This window comes from Plecotus auritus (assembly GCF_963455305.1).
Source record: "Plecotus auritus genome assembly, chromosome: 7".
NCBI lineage: Eukaryota > Metazoa > Chordata > Mammalia > Chiroptera > Vespertilionidae > Plecotus > Plecotus auritus.
Window position 1 is genome coordinate 1,379,575 of NC_137774.1, and position 19,773 is coordinate 1,399,347.

General features: G+C 68.5%; 3 protein-coding genes across 8 annotated transcripts in view; 1 reads left to right on the plus strand and 2 right to left on the minus strand.

Annotated features, from left to right (window-relative positions):
- On the minus strand, positions 1–13,943 carry SLC26A11 (solute carrier family 26 member 11). 6 transcript variants are annotated; one of them, XM_080681200.1, is made up of 17 exons: positions 13,162–13,334; positions 10,468–10,700; positions 9,811–10,003; positions 9,073–9,158; positions 8,622–8,701; positions 7,857–7,999; positions 7,373–7,548; positions 6,206–6,278; positions 5,933–5,983; positions 5,549–5,609; positions 4,533–4,588; positions 3,964–4,104; positions 3,585–3,712; positions 3,223–3,322; positions 2,718–2,851; positions 1,598–1,667; positions 1–780 (listed from the first exon to the last, which is right to left on the minus strand). In XM_080681200.1, exons 1-17 carry the CDS (start codon positions 13,307–13,309, stop codon positions 695–697), a joined length of 1,959 nt encoding a protein of 652 aa, XP_080537326.1. In that variant the 5' UTR covers positions 13,310–13,334; the 3' UTR covers positions 1–694. The 6 variants fall into 6 exon arrangements, with proteins under 6 accessions (XP_080537326.1, XP_080537324.1, XP_080537321.1 ...); XM_080681198.1 differs by lacking the exon at positions 13,162–13,334 and adding an exon at positions 11,553–11,615; XM_080681195.1 differs by lacking the exon at positions 13,162–13,334 and adding an exon at positions 13,635–13,943 and having other exon boundaries at positions 2–780.
- Positions 11,663–18,123, plus strand: SGSH (N-sulfoglucosamine sulfohydrolase). The gene is given in 9 exon segments (XM_080681212.1): positions 11,663–11,796; positions 13,408–13,568; positions 14,127–14,232; positions 14,443–14,593; positions 14,891–15,047; positions 15,302–15,383; positions 15,802–16,005; positions 16,795–16,829; positions 16,831–18,123. Coding segments are annotated over 9 exon segments (1,533 nt in total). The 5' UTR covers positions 11,663–11,684; the 3' UTR covers positions 17,356–18,123.
- Positions 18,084–19,773, minus strand: part of CARD14 (caspase recruitment domain family member 14) — a 15,809-nt gene continuing 14,119 nt past the window's right edge. Inside the window, exons 17-18 of the mRNA XM_080681179.1 lie at positions 19,612–19,727; positions 18,084–19,120 (exon numbers count right to left, since the gene is read on the minus strand). Of these exons, the coding sequence (XP_080537305.1) occupies positions 18,913–19,120; positions 19,612–19,727 (324 nt within the window). The 3' untranslated portion in view covers positions 18,084–18,912. The remainder of the gene's footprint in view (positions 19,121–19,611; positions 19,728–19,773) is intronic.

Here is a 19,773-nt window from a genome sequence, read left to right on the forward strand (position 1 = left end):
TGTTACAAAACCATTAAGGCTATTACTTATTTTTAATTAAAAAAAAAACAACTGGCAAATGGGCCCTGGCTGGTTTGGCTCAGTGGGTAGTGTCAGCCCGAGGCCTGAAGGGTCCCGGTGAGACTCCAGTCAAAGGCACGTCGCTCGGTTGCAGGCTCGGCCCCGGGCCTGGTGGGGGTGCGTGTGGAAGGCAGCCAGCCGATGTGTCTCTCACATGGATGTCTCTCTCCGCCTCGTCCCTGCCCTTCCACTTGCTCCGAAAGTCCACGGAAAAATACCTTCCCGGGAGGTAAAAACGCAGTCCAGCCTCACCGCCCTTCGGCAGGCAGGAGGCCACCGGCACACCTTGTGGGGGAGGAGGGGGATTAGCACCGCCGGGGGCGGGGGCGGGGAGATGCGCCCCACCCGCCCCCCAAGCCAGGAAGTTTGGGCTGCGGGGACCTTCCTGGCCCAGACTGACACGCTGGAATCTTTCGTTCTAGAAGTCTCTCTCCAAACAAGGGCTCTGCCCCAGGTCGGCAGGAGGTCAAGCTTCCATCGTCCCGGGGGAAGCCAGTGAGGCCGCGTCCTCCTTCCTCCGGGTCCCAGCTCCCGCTTCCTCAGACCCTCCAGCCAGCGCCGCTCCGGCCTCGCACGAGAACCTTCTGCGAGGCTCTCCAAACCACGGCCGCCCCGCCCTCGGGTGCTCCGGCCTTCAGCGGGGCAGCGTGGGCTCCGGGACAGAGTCGTCCTCGCCGAAGCTGTGGGGCTGGGTGCCCGGCTCCTGACTCAGGTATCTCTCTGCAGAAAAGTCAACATTTTTTTGCCCGGCCGGCGTGGCTCAGTGGTTGAGCGTCGACCTATGAACCAGGAGGTCCTGGTTCGATTCCCGATCAGGGCAAGTGCCCGGGTTGTGGGCTCGATGCCCAGCAGGGGGTGTGCAGGAGGCAGCCGATCCATGATTCTCTCTCATTGATGTTTCTCTCTCTCCCTCTTCCTTCCTCTCTAAAGTCAACAAAAATATATTTTAAAAAACAAACACACACAACATTTTTAAGCGCTAAACAAGCACCGGTGAGACGGGGTCAGCTCACGGAATGGGGTTAAAGGCCTCACCCATTTCAGGGTCCCTGCGTGGCATCCCCTTCCCCACCACAGTGGCCCTTTCTGATTGGTAGCTGCGCCTGCCTGTCATCCCCGCCCCTCCCCCGCCGCAGCCCCCCCCCCGCCCCCTCCCCCCCCCGTCCCGTGGAGGAGCCTCAGTGCTGCTCCTTCCAGCAACAACAGAGACTTCTCGGTGCCACACGGAGCCGAGGAACCGGACACGACCAGGGTCTGGAACCTTCCGTGGTGCTCGAGACGAAAGGGCCGCGAGAGGCGGGGCTGCTCAGGAGTGACAGCCTCTCCTGCGCCCGCTGGCGCCCTGCGGGGCCCTTCAGAGCCCGAACCGAAGTCTGCAGTCTCCGCGGCTCACTGTGTGCCAACCGCGCCTCAACCCGAGACACGCCCCGAAAAATAGAACCCCCGCCCCGGAGGGCCCTACGCCCCCCACCCTCACACCCCACAACCGGATGCAGCGTCCGAGCCCAGCGTCCACGGTGACCTCGCCGGCACCCACCTGCCTCCTCCAGGCTGGGGAAGTGCTGGACGTTCAGGTCAGCGGACAGCAGGACACGGCGCACGGGCTCCTGTGGGACGGAGAGGTCAGTGCCAGGCGGGAACGGCATGCTCTGGCCACAGGGCAGGCTGCCCGGCACCCTCAGGCGAGCACGGTCTCTCTCGGTCCCCGGGTGGGTACCACTCCCCCCTCAGGGAGACAGAGCACAGACCAGGCCCCCGGGGACGGGGACGGGTTAAGAGGAAGGCTGGCATGCTCACTGGTTGAGCATTGACCTATGAACCGGGAGGTCATGGTTCAATTCCAGGTCAGGGCACATGTCCCGGTGGTGGGCTCAACTTCCAGTAGGGGGTGTGCAGGAGGCAGCCGATCCATGATTCTCATCATTGATGTTTCTCTCTCTCTCTCCCTCCTCCTTCCTCTCTGAAATCAATCCTGTGTAATAAAAGCGTAGTTTGCAAATTGTCCCCTTGACCGGGAGCTCAGCCAGGGCGCGGGGCCAGCCGGGGGAAGGGAGGGAGGCCCTGGCCGATGGCAGCAGCGTCAGGTGATCGGGGGAAGGGAGTAAGTACCCGGCCGGTGGCTGGCAGCCGCTAGGGACCTACCGGTGCATGAATTCCGTGCACCGGGCCTCTAGTAAAATTGCGTTTAAGAAAAGAGAAACAGCCCTAACCGGTGTGGCTCAGTGGATAGAGCGTCGGCCTGCGGACTGAAGGGTCCCGGGTTCGATTCCGGTCAAGGGCATGTACCTTGGTTGCAGGCACATCCCCAGTGGGGGGTGTGCAGGAGGCAGCTGATCGATGTTTCTCTCTCATCGATGTTTCTAGCTCTCTATCCCTCTCCCTTCCTCCCTGTAAAGAATCAATAAAATATATTTAAAAAAAAAAGAAAAGAAAGAAAAGAGAAACGTCTCTAAGCAAGCACACACGACACAGAAGCTAACAGTGACGAGCAAAGCCCCGAGGCCAGATGCCTGAGTGGGATATGTGGCCACATCCTCGCTTTGTGGCCTTGGGCAGGGTCCTCAGCTCTCTGGGCCTGGACACCCTCACCCCGGCACGAGGTAACACCGGCCTCAGGGCTGCGAGAGCGGCAGGCGCTGGCCGTTTGGGGCGCCCACCTGCAGGCCGGCGAGGGCGAGGGTGAGGCCCCGCCGCCGGAAGTCCTCCAGCAGCTCCCCGAGCCCCAGCACCACCGTGTAGTCGAGGCTGCACACATGGCTGCACTCCAGGACCGCGCAGCGCGGCGGGGACGCTGCGGGAACAGGCGCGGGCAGTCACACGGCGAGGACGAGGCACGGGCGTGGCGAGGCCACGGGCAGCTCCGGCCTGGCGGGCGGCGTCAGGGGGTCCGCCGACACCAGCAGTTTCCCTCCAAGGAAGAACCGGTCCCTTTCCCCCAAACGCCAAGTCCCAGAGGGAGCAGGCGCTCAGGACAACGTTGGGGAAACGCCACCCTCGCCGGGCGCCGGGAGTGAGGGGGCTAGGCCGGGGGGACGCCGCTGAGACGCCCAGACCTCCTCCCTGACCAAGGGCAGGGCCTGGGGCCCCGGGAGCAGGCTGGGTGCGGAGGGGACGCGGGGAGCTCGGGGGTCACACGCGGCCATCCCTGCCTGGCCCACGTACCTCCCAGGGCACGGCTCGCCACCGCCTTGCGCAGGGCCTCGACGGCGGGGAAGTGCAGGCCGCCGGCCGGCTGCACCACCAGCACCGGCCACTCGGACACCTGGCACAGGGGAGGGGCAGCCCTGAGTCCTGGAGGCACGTCGGGCGGGGCAGCGGGCCAGGCTGGGGGCCGGGGCAGAGCCGCACGAGCCCTCACCGCCCCCGAGCCCTGCGCAACAGAGCTGTGGGCACTCCCGCTGTGGGCACTCCCGCTGTGGGCACTCCCGCCGCAGGCTGAGCGGCCACGCAGCCACGCCCTGGGCCACCAGCACACGGGAAGCTCAAGGCGCAGAGCCAGGGCCTGCGGGCGGCGGCGGCGGTACCTGCAAGCCGGGCCTGGCCACGGAGCGCAGGAGGATCAGCAGCGACACCAGCGTGCCCGCCAGGATGCCGTACTGCACCTCCCAGAGGCAGAGCAGAAAGGTCACGCTCAGGGGCAGCAGGTCCAGCCCTGGGGAGAGGGTGCGCTGAGGCCTCCTCCGGCAGGGTCAGGTCCGGGGGAGGGCAGGAGGGAGGGAGACCCCGCACCCCGCAGGGGCTGAAGGCACTCTCGGGGCCTGAGGGTCTGGGGGAGGCAGCCTGACCCTGGCCCCGGGGGGACACCTCCCAGAACCACGTGAGCCTCCCGCTCCAGCCGGCGCCGTGGTCGGAGGGGATGGCGGGCAGCCGGGACCTCGCGCTGACAGACGAGGAGCCACGTACTCCTCACGCGCCACAGCGTCCGGGCGATCCCCGCGTCCAGCAGCGGGGCCACGGCCATGATGATGACGGCCGCCAGCGCGGCCTTGGGGATGTAGTAGAAGAGCGAGGTCAGGTAGCCCAGCGACAGCAGCACCAGAACCCCTGTGGGGGGGGGGGAACTCCACTGACGGGGCCTGAGCCCGCCTGGGACGCAGGGGAGCCCCCCACCCACCCAGGACGCAGGGGAGCCCGCCACCCACCCGGGACGCAGGGGGAGCCCGCCACCCACCCGGGACGCAGGGGAGCCCGCCACCCACCCGGGACGCAGGGGGAGCCCGCCACCCACCCGGGACGCAGGGGGAGCCCGCCACCCACCCGGGACGCAGGGGAGCCCCCCACCCACCCAGGACGCAGGGGAGCCCGCCACCCACCCGGGACGCAGGGGGAGCCCGCCACCCACCCGGGACGCAGGGGAGCCCGCCACCCACCCGGGACGCAGGGGGAGCCAGGCCGCCTGCACTGTGGTCCTGCCGCCCCTTCCTCCCATGTCACGGCCTCAGCACATGGGGGTGCAGCGTGTGGGGGCTCACCTGTCACCAGGCCCCCCGCAGGGGTGCACACCCCCGACTGGGCGTTCACGGCCGTCCTGAAGAAAACATGGAGGCCATCAGTGGCGGCCAGAGCAGGGGGTGTTGGTCCACACAGGCAGCTAGTCTCCGGGGACAGGGCTGCCCCCAAGGCTTAGGAGCACAACAGAGCTTTGGGGTCCCCTCAGCAAAGGGGAACCACCCCGAGCACAGCAATCAGCCTCCCACTGGCGGCCGCGCCCGCAGAGGCCGTGAGGGCTGAGCCCGCGAGGGCTGAGCCCGCCAAGCAAGGCCCTCATCCTTCTCAGGAGACGGTGAGGACAGACACGCCGGACGGACACAGGAACGGCCACGTGGGGGACGCAGCGAGACAGCACCTGCCAGCCCCGAACGCGGCCCCAGGGGAAGCCAGGCTGCCGGCCCCTGCCCTCGGCTCCGGGCCTCCTGAGCGAGGCACCGTGGCTGGGGCTGGAGCTGGAGCCGCCATCGCCGGCGCTGGCTGGGCGGGTCTGCCCGATAACACTCCCGCCCCCGGGGTCCCGGGCCCTGGGGAAGGGTGGGGGGTGCTGCTTTTACGGAGAAAATCTGACGGAGCTGCCAGGTGGGGGTCCCACTTAACCCACACACGGCACGTGTGCAGACACACAGCACACGCGGTCACGCGGTGCATCCTGTGAGCACAGCACCCGGGCGCACACCAAACCCTCTGTGGGCTCCTGGGGCGGGCCTGGCTCAGCCGCGCGGCCTGCTGGGAGCCCCGCACCCACACCCGAGGCCGGAGCTCTCCCCCCACACCAAGGCCGGGCCCAGCAGCACAGGGCTGCCTCGTCCACCCGCCAACGCCGAACCGCGCCCCTGGCCAGCTGCACCCCTTGGGACGCAACCTGCTGTGTGCGCCTGTCCATGGAGGCCCTTCCTGGCCGCCGGCCGCCCCCAGGGAAGCTGATCGGGGAGCCGACAGGACCCTCGGCCTCGGCCGGGACCTCCCGGGGACTCAGACACGCAGGGCGGGCACTCACCGTCCGAAGCTGCCGGTGACCGGGAAGGAGGAGAAGAAGGAGCCCAGGACGTTGGTCAGGCCTGCGCACCAAGCGGGAGAGGGTTACCGGGAGGGAAGGCGCACGACGTGGAGAACAGGCAGCGGTGGCGGACGGAGAACGGGCGGAGGGGGCGGACGGAGAACAGGCGGAGGGGGCGGACGGAGAACAGGCGGAGGGGGCGGACGGAGAACAGGCGGAGGGGGCGGACGGAGAACAGGCGGCGGTGGCGGACGGAGAACAAGCAGAGGTGGCGGACGGAGTAAAGCCAGAGGGAAACAGGAGCCCAGGCCAACACCGCCAAGGCGGGCGTCACCGCCATCGGCCCAACGCAACAGGGCGGAGACGCGCCCGACGCGGCCTCACCGATGGACAGCAGCTCCTGGTTGGCGTCGATGCGGTAGTTGTTCTGAGACGCTGAAGAGGAGGGACGATAAAAACCCGTCACCACAGGGAAGGCCTCGCTAGGAAAACGTTCACGAGACGAAAAACAGGCCCCACGTCCCCGCCTACAGCACTCGGTCTGGAGGCGCAAACGTCAACGTAAACGCAGGAAACACACGCGTACGCTCAGGAGCACGCGGGGCACGTCTGTGGGTTTCAGATGGAAGCCGGCGAGCGGGGCAGGCGACATCTTACCAAAGGCCTTGGCCACGGCGATGCTCTCCAGCAGGCCCATCAGCGGCACCACGGCCAGCCCGGCCCCCATGTCCTGAGGGGAGAGGGAGGGTGAGTGACCTGCAGGGCAGGAAAGGACCCTCAGGGATGTCCGTTCCAAGGGCTCCCCTTTCCCGCCGGCCTGTGCGGCTCAGCGGTTGACCATCTACCGATGAACCAAGAGGTTGCTGGTTCGGTTCCCGTCAGGGCACACGCCTGGGTTCCGGGCACATCCCCAGGGGAGGGCGTGCAGGAGGCAACTGATGAATGATTCTCTCATCATTGATGTTTCTCTCTCTCTCTCTCTCTCTCTCTCCCTCTCCCTTCCTCTCTGAAATCAATAAACGTTTTTTAAAAATAATCATGCCAAAACCGGTTTGGCTCAGTGGATAGAGCGTCAGCCTGCGGACTGAAGGGTCCCGGGTTCGATTCCAGTCAAGGGCATGTAATTTGGTTGCGGGCACATCCCCAGTGGGAGGTGTGCAGGAGGCAGCTGATCGATGTTTCTCTCTCATTGATGTTTCTAGCTCTCTGTCCCTCTCCCTTCCTCTCTGTAAAATATCAATAAAATATATTTTTTTAAAAAAATAATCATAAAAAATAAAGGGCAGGGAGGGGCCGAGTAGGGAAGAAGGGAAGTATACACCCGGAGACCAACACTGGCTTTCAAGAAAAGGGGCATCCCCTTCCGATGCCGGCCGCCGCTCAGGGTCACACCGCTGTCGGTTTGTAACGGGTCCGACCCCGTCTTCCTTCAGTTTGTGTTTGTGGTGATCTTTTTTGTTTTGTTTTCGTTTTGTTTGGCTTCGGGGGGGGGGGGGGGCGGAGGGGGGTCTCTTGGAACCCTGCTTTGTGAAGGCAGAGCAGACACCGGCCTCCCGCAGGCACGCGCACTCGGCTGCAGGGCTGTGAGCTCGCCCACGCCAGGTGCGGACGCGGCAGAAAAACAAACGTGAGGCCCTGAGGCTGTGCCCGATCTGGAATTCTCCCCTGCCTGTCCCTGCACCCATCGACGCCTCTTCCCGAGGACCGGGCAGTCCCGCCGAGCTCAGAGCTCCCTGCCACCAGCGGGCGCCTTCGGGGGACAGAACCAGGCCCCGAGGCCCCCTTGCAGCCCAGCCCGGCGGGCCCCGCTCCCTCCCTGCCCACCTGGACCATCTGGGTGAAGGAGACCGTCCCGTTGGCCGTGGTCAATGAGAAGGGGGGGGCCCGCACCGGAGGGAGCCCCTGGACTATCTCCCCAGTGAGAACGAAAGGCCGGTAGCCGGCCACGTCGCAGGAGTACGCCATCAGGGCGGCGCCGGACACCACCAGGGCATTGCGGGCTGTGCGGAAGGAGGGGAGACCCGTGAGGAAAGCTGGCTCCTCTGTACACGGGGCGGGAGCCGCCCAGCCACGCCCCCTCACGCTCCACCCTGGGGACAGGGTGCGGGTGGAAAAACCCCCCCCCCATGGGAAGCCCTGCCCAGCCCCACCGCACAGCAGGACCCCAGGAGCTGACCGTCCCAGGCCCGGGCCACGCCCAGATGGGGAGGGAGAACCTCCAGGGGGGCCCCGCCCAGCCCCCGCGCCCCCAGGCGCCTGTCGGGGCGGTGGGGCCCAGCTGTGGGACTGGCCTCCACAAGGCCCTCACCGGTCGTGGCCGTCCAGACCAGCCCGAGGCTGAGCCGCACGCCGGGGGGCGTGTTGGGGTGCACGGGGGGCGCGTGGGCCCGCATCAGCCGCAGCAGCAGCAGCAGCAGCAGGCAGACCAGCCCCAGCACGGCGTCGCCCACCCTGCGGACAGACGCCGTCACCGTGGTCACCGCCGACCGTCCAGCGGCAAGCCCTGGCCCCCAGGTGACCTCCTGCCGGAAACCTCTCCGTGGCTCTGTGTGCTCCCGGGGAGTCAGCCCCCAGGCCCCGTCAGAAAGGGAGGAGAGGACGGCCACCGGGCCTCCCTCGCCTCCAGCCTCAGCGCTGCTCCCCGCCGCCCCTGCACATCACTCCTTCCCTCTGCTTCCCGCCAGAGGGTCCCGGCTCCCGGCTGGACTCAGCGGGGAGCACCTCCTGCTGTTCTCTCGCCTGCGCCCCCTCCGCACTGAACTCGGCCCTTCTCAGAGGGGGCCTGGTCCTTCTCTATCTCACCATCTCTTCCCACTGCTACCCCCCCGAGAGGGCGCGGCACGGGGTCACACCGACCGGCTCTCAGGTTGCTGGAGCCGACCTCTGACCCCTGCACACGCCCCTGGCTGACTCAGCCGCTCTGGGCTCCCGGAGATGCTGACAGGGCTGCCCCAGGGAACCCTGTTTGAGCAGCAAGGCCCCAGAGTGGAGGAGGGGGGCCAGGAGCAGGGTGTGGGGGGGAGCGTCCCTGTGGGGGTCGGGGCAGAGAAAGGCAGGCAGGCAGGCAGGCTACCTGGTCTCCCCGAGGCTGCGGAAGGTGTGGTAGAGCTGCAGGAAGAACTGTCGGGGGACGCGCTGCAGTCCTAGCAGGTTCTGGTCAAAGAGGCTCTGGTTAGACGCCCTTCCCCAGTGAGGCCCGAGGCCCCGCCCACGGGGGGCCTTCCCGGGGGACACATCTCATGGGCCCCAGGGACCATCTGCCCATGCCCACACCCCAAAGACGGACCAAAGTGAACCCCAGGAGAGGGCATTTCACAGCCTTCGGGTCAATGACCCCCCCCCCCCACCCACTATTTTCATATCCCAGGGAAACCAATCTGGGGGACCCATTGTTCCACCTCGCCCATCGCGCAGGCCCTGTTGTAACTGGCTTGCAGCCGTGTCCGTCACTGAGCGGCCCGCCCCCCGCCACGCAGACTCCACCACCATTGGCCCAAGGCCGTGTCCATCCCTCAGAGGCTTACCTTGATCTGCCCGACGCCGATGGTGATGGCAGCAGCGGAGGTGAAACCTTTGATGACGGGGCAGGAGATGAAGTCCAGCAGGAACCCTGGCGGCCAAGGGGGACACGGAGCTGGTCCCGGTGGTGCACGGAGGCCGGGGGTGGACATGGGCTGGGAGGGGGTGCGGGTGGGGCTGGGGTTAAGCCTGGTGGGCACACACCGGTTGGCAGGTTTGGAGAGCGGGAGGCCAGGCTAGGGTCTGAGGCCTTGGGCCCTTCTCCAAGCAGCCTGGCTCCTAAGCAGAACAGGGTAGTGTGGGGGGCTGAGGGCGGTGGGGGGCTGAGGGCGGTGGGGGGCTGAGGGCGGGCGCCCCACCCACCCTCACAGGGACCCTCACAGGGACCCTCACAGGGACAGCCCCTGAAAGGCCAAGAAGAAAGTGTTGAGAACAGCCTGGCTCAGGGTTGAGGGTTGACCCATGAACCAGGAGGTCACGGTTCGATTCCCCGTCAGGGCGCATGCCCAGACTGTGGGCTCCATCCCCAGTAGGGGGCGGGCAGGAGGCAGCCGATCCATGATGCTCTCATCATTGGTGTTTCTCTCCCTCTTCCTCCCGCTCTGACGTCAACAGAGATATGTATTTCCCAATGTGGAGGGCAGGGCACCCCAGGAGACAGGGGCCTCGGCTGGTTGCCCAGGAAGAGAACCGCAGCGCCCCCCCCACCCCAGGCAGCTCCTCGCAGGAAGGCCCGGGCCTACCCAGGCACAGGCAGCGCATGGCTAGCTGCACGCAGCCGCACAGGAAGGCGAGCAGCACGGCGTAGGCTGGCTCCCGGAAGGTGTAGGAGGAGACCAGGAGGGACATGATGGCCGTGGGGCCCAGGGTCACGTCGCGGGCGGTGCCCAGGAAGAAGTACACGAAGCACCCCACGAAGGCAGAGTAGAGGCCGTACTGTCGGGGAGAGAGCAATGGGCACCCAGGAGGCGGGTCACGGGGTCACGGGGCCCCTGGTGTCCGTGTCCGAGCGCAGGGGCCCGGGGGCGCCGTGGCTCCCCTCTCAGCCGCCACAACGAGGGGCCATTCCCACCCGCCTACGAGCACCAACGCCTGGGCTTATGTCCGGGTCCGAGTGGGAACCCCTCTTCCGGAGCCGCCCGCCGGCCCCCCGGGCAGCCCAGGACCAGCTGGTGGTGCGCGGCCACCTGAAGTGCCCAAGGCAGTCGCAGGCTCTAGACTTCCCGGTCCCGCGGGGCTGAGCCCGGGGTGCCCCCCCCCCCCACAGCCCCCCCCCCCCCCCCCCCCCCCCCCCGGTCTGGGGCAACACCAGGCATTTCGGCTCTGCTTCCGGCGGGCGCCGAGGCCCAGAGAGGGGTCAGGCGGCGGGGGGATGTGGCGACAGCAGGCAGACACCTCACCTGGGGAGGGAGTCCGGCCACCTCGGCGTAGGCCAGCGCCTGGGGGATGACCGTGAGCGCGACCGAGAGCCCCGCCACGAGGTCCATCCTCAGCCACCGCGGGGAGTAGTGGGGCATCCAGGCCAGGAGGGGCAGCCACCTCCGCAGGGCGGCAGGGGGGCAGCTGCGGGCCCTGGGGGCCGGCGGGGGGGGCCAGGGCATGGCCTGCTCCATCGCCTTCCCAGACGCCATGCCTGTGTGGGCGTGGGGGGCACAGAGTCGGGGCACGAGCTTCGAAGAACCTGGTCACAGGGAGAGGGTCCACCCCCACCCTGAGCGGTTCAGAGGGCCTCCCTCCCACGGGGCCTCTGAATGCCCACAGGGGCCTGTCTCACAGGAAGGGGAGGGGGTGGCGGGGGCGACGTCCCTGCCCAGCACCCCTCCCATTCCTTCCCCCCTTCCCTGCCCGATGCTCTCCCTGGAATCCCCCCCCCCCCCACCCACCCACCCTTTGCAGGGCGCTTGCTGGGAAGAAGAGAAAGCCGATTTTCCATGAGAACCCTAAACACCACTCAGGGCCGGCCTGGGGGAGAGCTTTCCTTCCCACTTCCCTCCCCAGGAACCCACTGGCAGGAGCGGAGAGGCAGGCAGGTGGGCGCAGGAGGCCCTGAGGCCCCGGTTTTCCCACTCAGGGGCCTGCTGCGCTGGGCTGAGGGGGGCGTCTCCCATCCTGAGGCTGCGCGCTGCCCCAACCCCCACCTGTGGCATTCGCACCCCTAGAGGGGCCCCAAGAGTTGTAGTTGGTTCTGGAAAAACGCCAGAGGTCCCTCCTCCAATTCCAATTTCACAGCACCCTCCAGGACCACCCCGGCCCCCCGCCCGCGGGCCAGCTCTGGGCAGAGCCCGACCCCCACCCCGAAGCCCCTGGCCCGGCCCCTGGCGTCTAAGAGTGAGGCCCCCACACCGGCCCCAGCGAGACCGAAGGCGGCAGGAACCTGGGAGGGACGCGGTGGGTGGGGAGCCGGGGTCCCCGCGGGAGGCGCCCGCACCTTCGGCGACCCCGGCCCGTCGGGGCAGCTCGCCCACCCCGCCCACCGCGGACTCACCCCACGTCGCCACCGCGGGTCGCAGACCTGCCCGGCAGCGGGACGTGGGCGGAGCCGGCGCCTCGTGACCGGCGCTGGCATCACGTGACGCGGGGCGGGGCGGACCGGGACCGGACCGGGACCCGGACAGAGATGGGTGCTGCCGCCATGCGCCGCCCCGGGCCGGTCTGCTGGGCGCTGCTGCTCGCCCTGGGGCTGTGCCGCGCGCACCGGGCGCGCCCCCGCCACGTGCTGCTGATCCTGGGTGAGAGCGCCCCGCCCCGCCCCGCCGCACCCCCACCCCGCTGTCGCCCCGCCGCCCGCAGCCTCACTGCCACCGCTGCTGCCCCGGGCGCCTCGTGGTCGCTCCGTGGAGAGGGAGGCGGGGCAGTCTCGCTCACTGCGGGGTCTGCTGGGATCGCTCCGCTTTCAGCCCCCCACTCCTCCGCCGGCTGACCCTGCACCCCTCCCATGTCCAGAGCCCCGACCTCGGGGTCCACAGATCCCAGCGGGAATGCCAGAGAGGAGCCGATGCCCACATCCCCAGAGGCCAACGTGCCCTGGGGCCCCCGGTCTCCCTGCGGCTTCTCTGACCCCCAGAGCTCTGAGGGTCAGCTCTGCTCCCACCCCACACCCCTCTTCCTCAGCCCCATCCCCTCCCAGAATCTCCCAGTCCCCGCTGCTCTTAGGAGACTTAGGAGACTTCCCGTTCGGGTGGCCAGCCTGGCTGTCACAAGGCAGCCGGTTCTTCCCCTTTTCTGAGGCTGGCCCTGCGCCAGGTGCTCTGATTAACCCTGTGGTCTGTGGCCAGGCCTCGGCTCCGTGCAACCCGGCCGCTCTCCACTGGGGCTCCCTCAACCCCACCCAGGGGCACCAAGGAGCCCTCCACGGATCCACACCTGCCTGCTAATGTGCCCACCCGAGTAACCTGCCCACCCGAGCTCCATGCACCCAAGCTCCATGCACCCGAGCTCCATGCACCCGAGCTCCCTGCCCACCCGAGCTCCATGCACCCGAGCTCCATGCACCCGAGCTCCCTGCCCACCCGAGCTCCATGCACCCGAGCTCCCTGCCCACCCGAGCTCCATGCCCACCCGAGCTCCATGCCCACCCGAGCTCCATGCCCACCCGAGCTCCCTGCCCACCCGAGCTCCATGCACCCGAGCTCCATGCCCACCCGAGCTCCATGCCCACCCGAGCTCCCTGCCCACCCGAGCTCCATGCACCTGAGCTCCATGCCCACCCGAGCTCCCTGCCCACTCGAGCTTTATGCCCACCCGAGCTCCATGCCCACCCGAGCTCCATGCCCACCCGAGCTCCATGCACCCGAGTTCCATGCCCACCCGAGCTCCCTGCCCACCTGACCTCCATGCCCACCCGAGCTCCCTGCCCACCCGAGCTCCCTGCCCACCTGACCTCCATGCCCACCCGAGCTCCATGCCCACCCGAGCTCCATGCCCACCTCAGCTCCCTGCCCACCCGAGCTCCATGCCCACCCGAGTTCCATGCCCACCCGAGCTCCATGCCCACCCGAGCTCCATGCCCACCTGAGCACCCTCCCCACCTCAGCTCCATGCCCACCTTAGCTCCATGCACCCGAGGTCCCTGCCCACCCGAGCGCCCTGCCCACCCGAGTACTGCCTGCTAACATGCTCACTGCTTTTCACACTTGGCTGGTAACATTGCCACTCGGCTATCATGCCTGCTGAGTAAAATGCCCATCCAGGTATCATGCCCACTGGGTGATGCCCACCTGGGTAGCTTGCCCACCTGGGCATCACTGGCCAGGCCACTGCCGCAGGACCCCGCTCTTCCCTCCCACACGTGGCTGCTCCTGAGCCCAGCTCACCGGGTCCCGTGTCCCCCACCTTCCTAGCGGATGACGGAGGCTTTGAGAGCGGTGCCTACAACAACAGCGCCATCGCCACGCCGCACCTGGACGCCTTGGCCCGGCGTAGCCTGGTCTTCCGCAACGCCTTCACCTCGGTCAGCAGCTGCTCGCCCAGCCGCGCCAGCCTCCTCACTGGCCTGCCCCAGGTGAGGGGCGGGGCAGGAGCAGGGCCTGGTGGAGGGGAGCCCTCCCTGCCCCCTAGGTGTGCTCACCTTCCATGCCCCGCTCCGCACGTGGCATCCTCTGGTGAGCAGGTGCACGCTGGGGTCCCCCGAGGCGGAGGCCGCGAGGAGGCGCCTCCGGAGAGGGGCCTGTGGCCCGAGCACACACTCCGACGGCTCACAGGCCGCTGGGGGCGGCGGGCCTCTGGGAGGGGGGAGCCTTTCGCCATCAGCTGGCATCTTTCTGGTCCGAGTGGTAACACCCACGAGCTCACACCGTAGAGCAGCCGGGTCACAGGCCCGCGCTGTCCCCTTCCCACGGTGCGTGCTCACGTAGGGGAGCGGGCAGTCCAGGCGAGCGGAGGGGCCAGCGGAAGCCGCCCGGCCCGGGGCACCTCCTCCCCGTCTTCCATTTCCTGCTGACGCGCCATGCGGGGTGAGGAGTGAGAGTGCTGGCCCCTGAAGACTAAACAGGCCGTGAAGGGCCGGGGTGATGAGCTGTCAGGCCCCCACCCCCGGCTCACGGTGTCCCCGCCGCCGCAGCACCAGAACGGGATGTACGGCCTGCACCAGGGCGTGCACCACTTCAGCTCCTTCGAGGGCGTGCGGAGCCTGCCGCTGCTGCTCAGCCGCGCCGCCGTGCGCACAGGTGAGGGCTTCCCGCACGGGCCCGAGGCCGGGCCTTGTCCTGAGCCACCCTCAGCCGGTGGCCGCTGGGAGCACGGTCCCCAGGGCTGGGTCTCCGGGCCGGGCCCGGGTCTGGGCAGCCTGCGTCGAGGCCATGGCAGGGCTGGGGCGGAGGAGGGCGCAGAGGGCACCGGGAGGCTTTGGGGACTCTGGATGGCCTCTCCCGCCCCAGGCATCATCGGGAAGAAGCACGTGGGGCCGGAGGCGGTGTTTCCCTTCGACTTCGCGCACACGGAGGAGACGGACTCGGTGCTCCAGGTGGGCCGCAACATCACGAGGATTCGGCTGCTGGTCCGGGAGTTCCTGCGGACGGGGGATAGCAGGTGCAAAGACCCGCCCCCCCCACCCCCCCCAGGCCGGACCCGGGCGGTGAGCATGGGACGCACCCCAGAGTCTTTCCTTGAGAGGACTCTCCAGACAGTGGAGTGGGGTAGGGGTGAAGGTTCCAGACACTCAAGTGAACCTGGTCAGAGGAAGAGGGCCCTGGGGAAACGGAGGCAGTGAGGCTCGCAGGAGACTCTCAGTGACAGGAGCAGGCAAAGCCGAGGGGCTCCTTTCTGAAGGAGGGGCTCCCCAGGGTCGCACACCAGGCCCTGGCACTGAGGCCCCGCCCTGCGCAGGCCCTTCTTCCTGTACGTCGCCTTCCACGACCCCCACCGCTGCGGGCACTCCCAGCCCCAGTACGGGGCCTTCTGCGAGAAGTTCGGCAACGGGGAGAGCGGCATGGGGCGCATTCCAGACTGGACCCCACAGGTCTACGACCCCCAGGATGTGCAGGTAGGGGGCCCTCGGCGAGCTCGCAGCCCGGCCCCGGGTGTGGGACTCGGCTCGGAAGTGGCCCTGTGACCTGGGTCCAGGTCCCCTCTGCGGGGCCTGCAGAGAGAAGCCTGAGGGCCCGGGTGACGCACCCAGCATCGAGGATTGGGGGCTGACCCATTCCCGGGAGGAGGCCGGCACCGCCCCGCCCTGGTTCAAGGCTGCACAGGTCCCGGCCTCTCTGCTGACATGGACTGTCCACCCACCTGCCTCAGGTGCCTTACTTCGTCCCTGACACCCCAGCGGCCCGGGCCGACCTGGCCGCTCAGTACACCACCATCGGCCGCATGGACCAAGGTGAGGCAGGACGCCCCGGCGTGGGGGTGCCCGTGCGGGCCAGGAGCCTGGGACCAGGGGGTGTGGAAGGGCTCCTGTCTCCGGCCCCTGCCTGGACTGTCTGTGTCAGCCCCACAGGGAGACCTGAGGTTCCAGAAAACACAGGGCAGCGGTGGCAGCTGTGTGGGGTGACATGGAAGTGCCGAGGGAGGGCCGGCGTCTGAGGGGGTGGGGGGCGGGTGGGGAGGAAGGCTGGGGAGGCCCTGCACGCCAGCTCCGGGGCGGGGGGCGGAGTACTGGGCAGAGGCCCAGGCCGGTGGGAGGGACAGCGCAGGGCCCAGCGGCTGGGGCAGGAGCGAGGGCGGGCACGCACCGCCGGGTGGGGAGGAGGGAGTGGTCCGTGTCCGTCTGCCCTGAGCGGTGCCCTCTCCGCCCGCAGGCGTCGGGCTGGTGCTGCAGGAGCTGCGGGCGGCCGGCGTCCTGAACGACACCCTGGTGATCTTCACCTCCGACAACGGCATCCCTTTCCCCAGCGGCCGGACCAACCTGTACCGGCCGGGCGCCGCGGAGCCCCTGCTGGTGTCGTCCCCGGAGCACCCGAGGCGCTGGGGCCAGGTCAGCGAGGCCTACGTGAGCCTCCTCGGTACGGCCCTGCACCTACGGGAAGGGGAGGGCGGCGGGTGCGGAAGTGTGGGGGACACCATGTCCGGGCTGTTCGCACCACTCCCTGCCGTGGCGAGGCGGATAACTGCCCCCGGCCACGCAGCAGGGGCCGATGAGCACGCTGGGCTTCCAGCCGGGCCTGGCCACCCCACCGAGCGGAAGGTGCTGCTGCCCCGATACCCACCCCGGTCCTGGCGCAGTAGGCCGGGCCGGGCCTCAGAGCGCGTTTCCGACGTTTTCCCGGGGCGGTACCGATCGATGCTGCGGCCCCGGGACCCCGTGGGATCTCAGGAGTCACAGTGGGTGGGTGTGGAGACATTGAGGCAGGTGGGGCAGCAGCCTCTGGCTGGCTGGCCCTGCCGGTCCCATTGGTCCTACGAGAGGCTAATGGCCTGGTGGCCTGAGGAAGGAGGGGAGGGAACCCTAAGGCAGAGCAGGAGGGCTCTGGGTCAGAGGCAGGGGTCAGGGCAGCAGCACCCTCGGGCCCTTTGGCCCCAAAGCACGTGCGGGAACGCGGTGGCTGCAGCTCAGCGCAGGAGCCGATGAGCCGGGTGGGCGGCCTCACGGGTCCGAAGGGTCTTAGAAGGACCCTGAACGTCAGTCACGCAAAGGGGCGGGCGGAGCGGGGCGGCAGGGACGGGCCCGGCCGGAGCTCCTCCTGCTGGTGGCTGAGGGGAGAGGCGGCCCACCGGCTTCCCCAGGCTCCGCCTCGGCCTTCCCTGGCCTCGTGCCCGCCTGTGCGTGCTGATGCGCCGCCCTCCCCCCGCAGACCTCACGCCCACCGTGCTGGACTGGTTCTCCATCCCCCTACCCCCGCTACGCCATCTTCGGCTCCAGGACGGTCCGGCTCACTGGCAGGTCTCTCCTGCCGGCGCTGGACGCGGAGCCCGCCTGGACCACGGTCTTCGGCAGCCAGAGCCACCACGAGGCCACCATGTTCTACCCGATGCGCTCGGTGCAGCGCGGGGCCCTGCGCCTGGTGCACAACCTGCACTTCAAGATGCCCTTCCCCGTCGACCAGGACCTCTACGTGTCGCCCACCTTCCAGGACCTGCTGAACCGCACGGCGGCCGGCCGGCCCACGCGCTGGTACAAGGACCTGCACGGCTACTACTACCGGGAGCGCTGGGAGCTCTTCGACCTCCGCCGTGACCCCCGCGAGACCCAGAACCTGGCGGCCGACCCGCGCTACGCCCCGGCGCTGCAGCGGCTGCGGGCCCAGCTGGCCAAGTGGCAGTGGGAGACCCAGGACCCCTGGGTGTGCGCCCCCGACGGGGTCCTGGAAGAGAGGCCCTCGCCCCAGTGCCGGCCCCTGCACAACGAGCTGTGAGCCGCACGCGCCGCCTCCGGGCCCGGTCCTCGCGGCCCTGCCAGGGAGGGCGCCTCGGGCCCAGGCACAGCCGCCTCCGCGCGCAGCCCAGGTGCTGGCCTCCTTCCCGCCTCTGCCTGGAGGGGCCAGAGGGCGCGTCTCCACCATGCCATGGGACATGGCCGCCCTGTGTCTGCGCCGTGTCCCAGCACAGGGACTCCAGGGCGACCTAGGACAGGCGTGGACAAGGGGTCGTTTCCCTCGGTTGGGTCCCGGGACCCTGCTCATTCTCTGGAGCCACAGATGTCCGTGCCCTTCCCGCGAGAGGAGACGAGGGGCTGTGTGCGCCACGTGGGTGGAGGCGGGTCCAACCCCTCTGGGAGCGCAGTGGTGGTTTTAATCGACCTCTGGTCCTGAAGACACGGGACGCCGGGCCAAGTCCCCGGCCCCGGCTGGGTTCCAGGGGGACCGCTCCCGGCAGGCTCCGAGCGGCAGGTCTGAGCCTGTGCGTGTCCATCCTTTTGACGCCCAGGGATGCCACCCGTCTGCGGGCTGGTCCCTTCGGTGGAGGACACGGGTCCTAGCGCAGACCGCCGGCCCGAACGCTCCAGGCCCTCCTCCTGGCGTGGAAGCAGAGGCTCTGCCTGGGAAAGCCGGGAGGGCGCTTTCTCTCTCGATGGGGGGCTCCTGGCGCCCCCACCCTCCCCATCTCCTCCCTCCTGGGGGCGAGGGTAAGCCACAGGCCAGAACACTGTACACGCTTCTTTTAGTAAAACACGCAAGTCCGTTTCTGAGCTCATTTACAGCAGCGCCCCCGGAATTCCCGTGCGGCTTCCTGGGCGTCAGATCTGGGCACTGCTGTCCAGGGACTTTCAGTTTGTGAGGGGGCAGCTGGGCCGGGTGGGGGCCTGGGGTGGGGGGCCTCCCCTGGGCAGTACCCAACTGTGTCACGGTGGCCTGAGATGGGGGGAGGGGGGACACTGGTAGAGGCAGTCCTCAGCCCCGGAGGAGCCGCCGGCCCCAGCAGAGGGGTCTGGGGGTACAAACGCACCGAAGACACTGTGTCCGTCACTCGGAGATGAGCCTTCGTGGTAAACAGCCTACACGGGAGTGACTGAGCATCGGCACCAGCAGCCGGGAGAACGGGGCTGGTGCTAGGTGGTCTGCGCCTCCGCCTGGGCAGGGGCACCTGACCTTGGGGCCACCAGTGCCGCCGCCCGCCACCTCCGTGGGTGTGGGGGGAGCCTCTGACACACTGAGATGCAGAGCAAAGTTCAGGGGTCGGTCAGATGGGCACTTATCTGGGGACACCTGGGCCTCCGGCTGTGGGGAGGGCACCAGGACCCGCCCGTGGAGCGTCCTTGGGGTGTCAGTTCAGACCATGCCAAGCCCTGGTGCGAGGAGATGGTTTACACAGGAAAGAGTGGACGGTCTGAGTGCCCATCTGTGACCTGCACGTGGCGAGGGTGGTGGTCGGACTCCAGTGAGGGGACCCGAGGGGGCGTGTGCGGTGATCACGCCAAGCTGAGCCCGCAGGACAGGGCGCGGGGTCCGCCAGTCGGGAGGACACAGCATCTGTCAAGGGGGGCTCTGCTCCGTCCACACCACCTTCTTCTGCTCGTCGGAGATGGCGAAGCGGACGCAGCTAAGCAGCGCGTCCAGGTCACCCCAGGCGTCGGGGGCCAGGCTGCAGCAGGGGCAGGGTGCCCTGTCCAGCTCGCCCTCCTCCTGCCTGCTGGCCGCCAGGAGCTGCTCCTCCGAGGCGCCCAGCCGCTGCAGGGCCTTCCTGCGGGGCCAGAGGCGGCTCAGGGGGACAGCGCCGCTGCCCCGTCCCAGCTCGGGATCCCAGGGGACCAAACACCCCTGGGTGCAGCGGCCAGTGTCACGGGGTCCTGAAGAGACGGGGCCCCAGACCACACGGCCGGGCAGGGCTGGGTGTCTAGTTTACAGCCTCGGGTGTCAAATTATAAAGGGCCCAGGACTCCTGGGCTTGTCCCCAGCCATGAACAAGCCACGGCCTCCAGCGTGGTCCTCGCCACCGGGCGGGCGGGTCCCTGTGGCCCCAGCAGACGGGGCCTTAGTGAGTCAGCGCAGGTGCCAAGTCCTCGCTGTCCTCTGGACTGCTTCCCAGGGGGGAAGGGGAGCCTCTGTCCCAGAGTTGTGGGGGCCCCACCCTGTGACATTTCCAGGAATCCCGTCACATGCTCCAGAGGCACGAGGGCCTTCTGGGGAGGCCCAGCCGGGAGCCGCCCAGCGGCCAGCCCCGGGCGCACCTACCTGAGTCTCTTGGCCGCCTTCTCGTTGATGACAACGTGGAGGACGATGGGGAAGATCTCCATGCTGTGCAGGGCACGCACGCTGTCCAGTGGGACGTCCAGGAGGGCGTGGGTGTTCTGGGGGAGAAGAGGGACGAGTCAAGTCCGCCATCCGGGAGCGATG

Bases quoted from the DNA above. Each gene is read 5' to 3' on its own strand.
- SLC26A11 (XM_080681200.1), bottom strand. From the start codon at position 13,309: ATGCCCAGGTGGGCAAGCTACCCAGGTGGGCATCACCCAGTGGGCATG. The intron at 6,279-7,372 runs GTGGGCAGGGAG...CTCTCCCCTCAG, and splicing joins CCTTCACCCAGATGGTCCAG to GACATGGGGGCCGGGCTGGC. The intron at 4,589-5,548 runs GTGAGTGCCCGC...TGTTTTCTTCAG, and splicing joins GTCACCGGCAGCTTCGGACG to GACGGCCGTGAACGCCCAGT.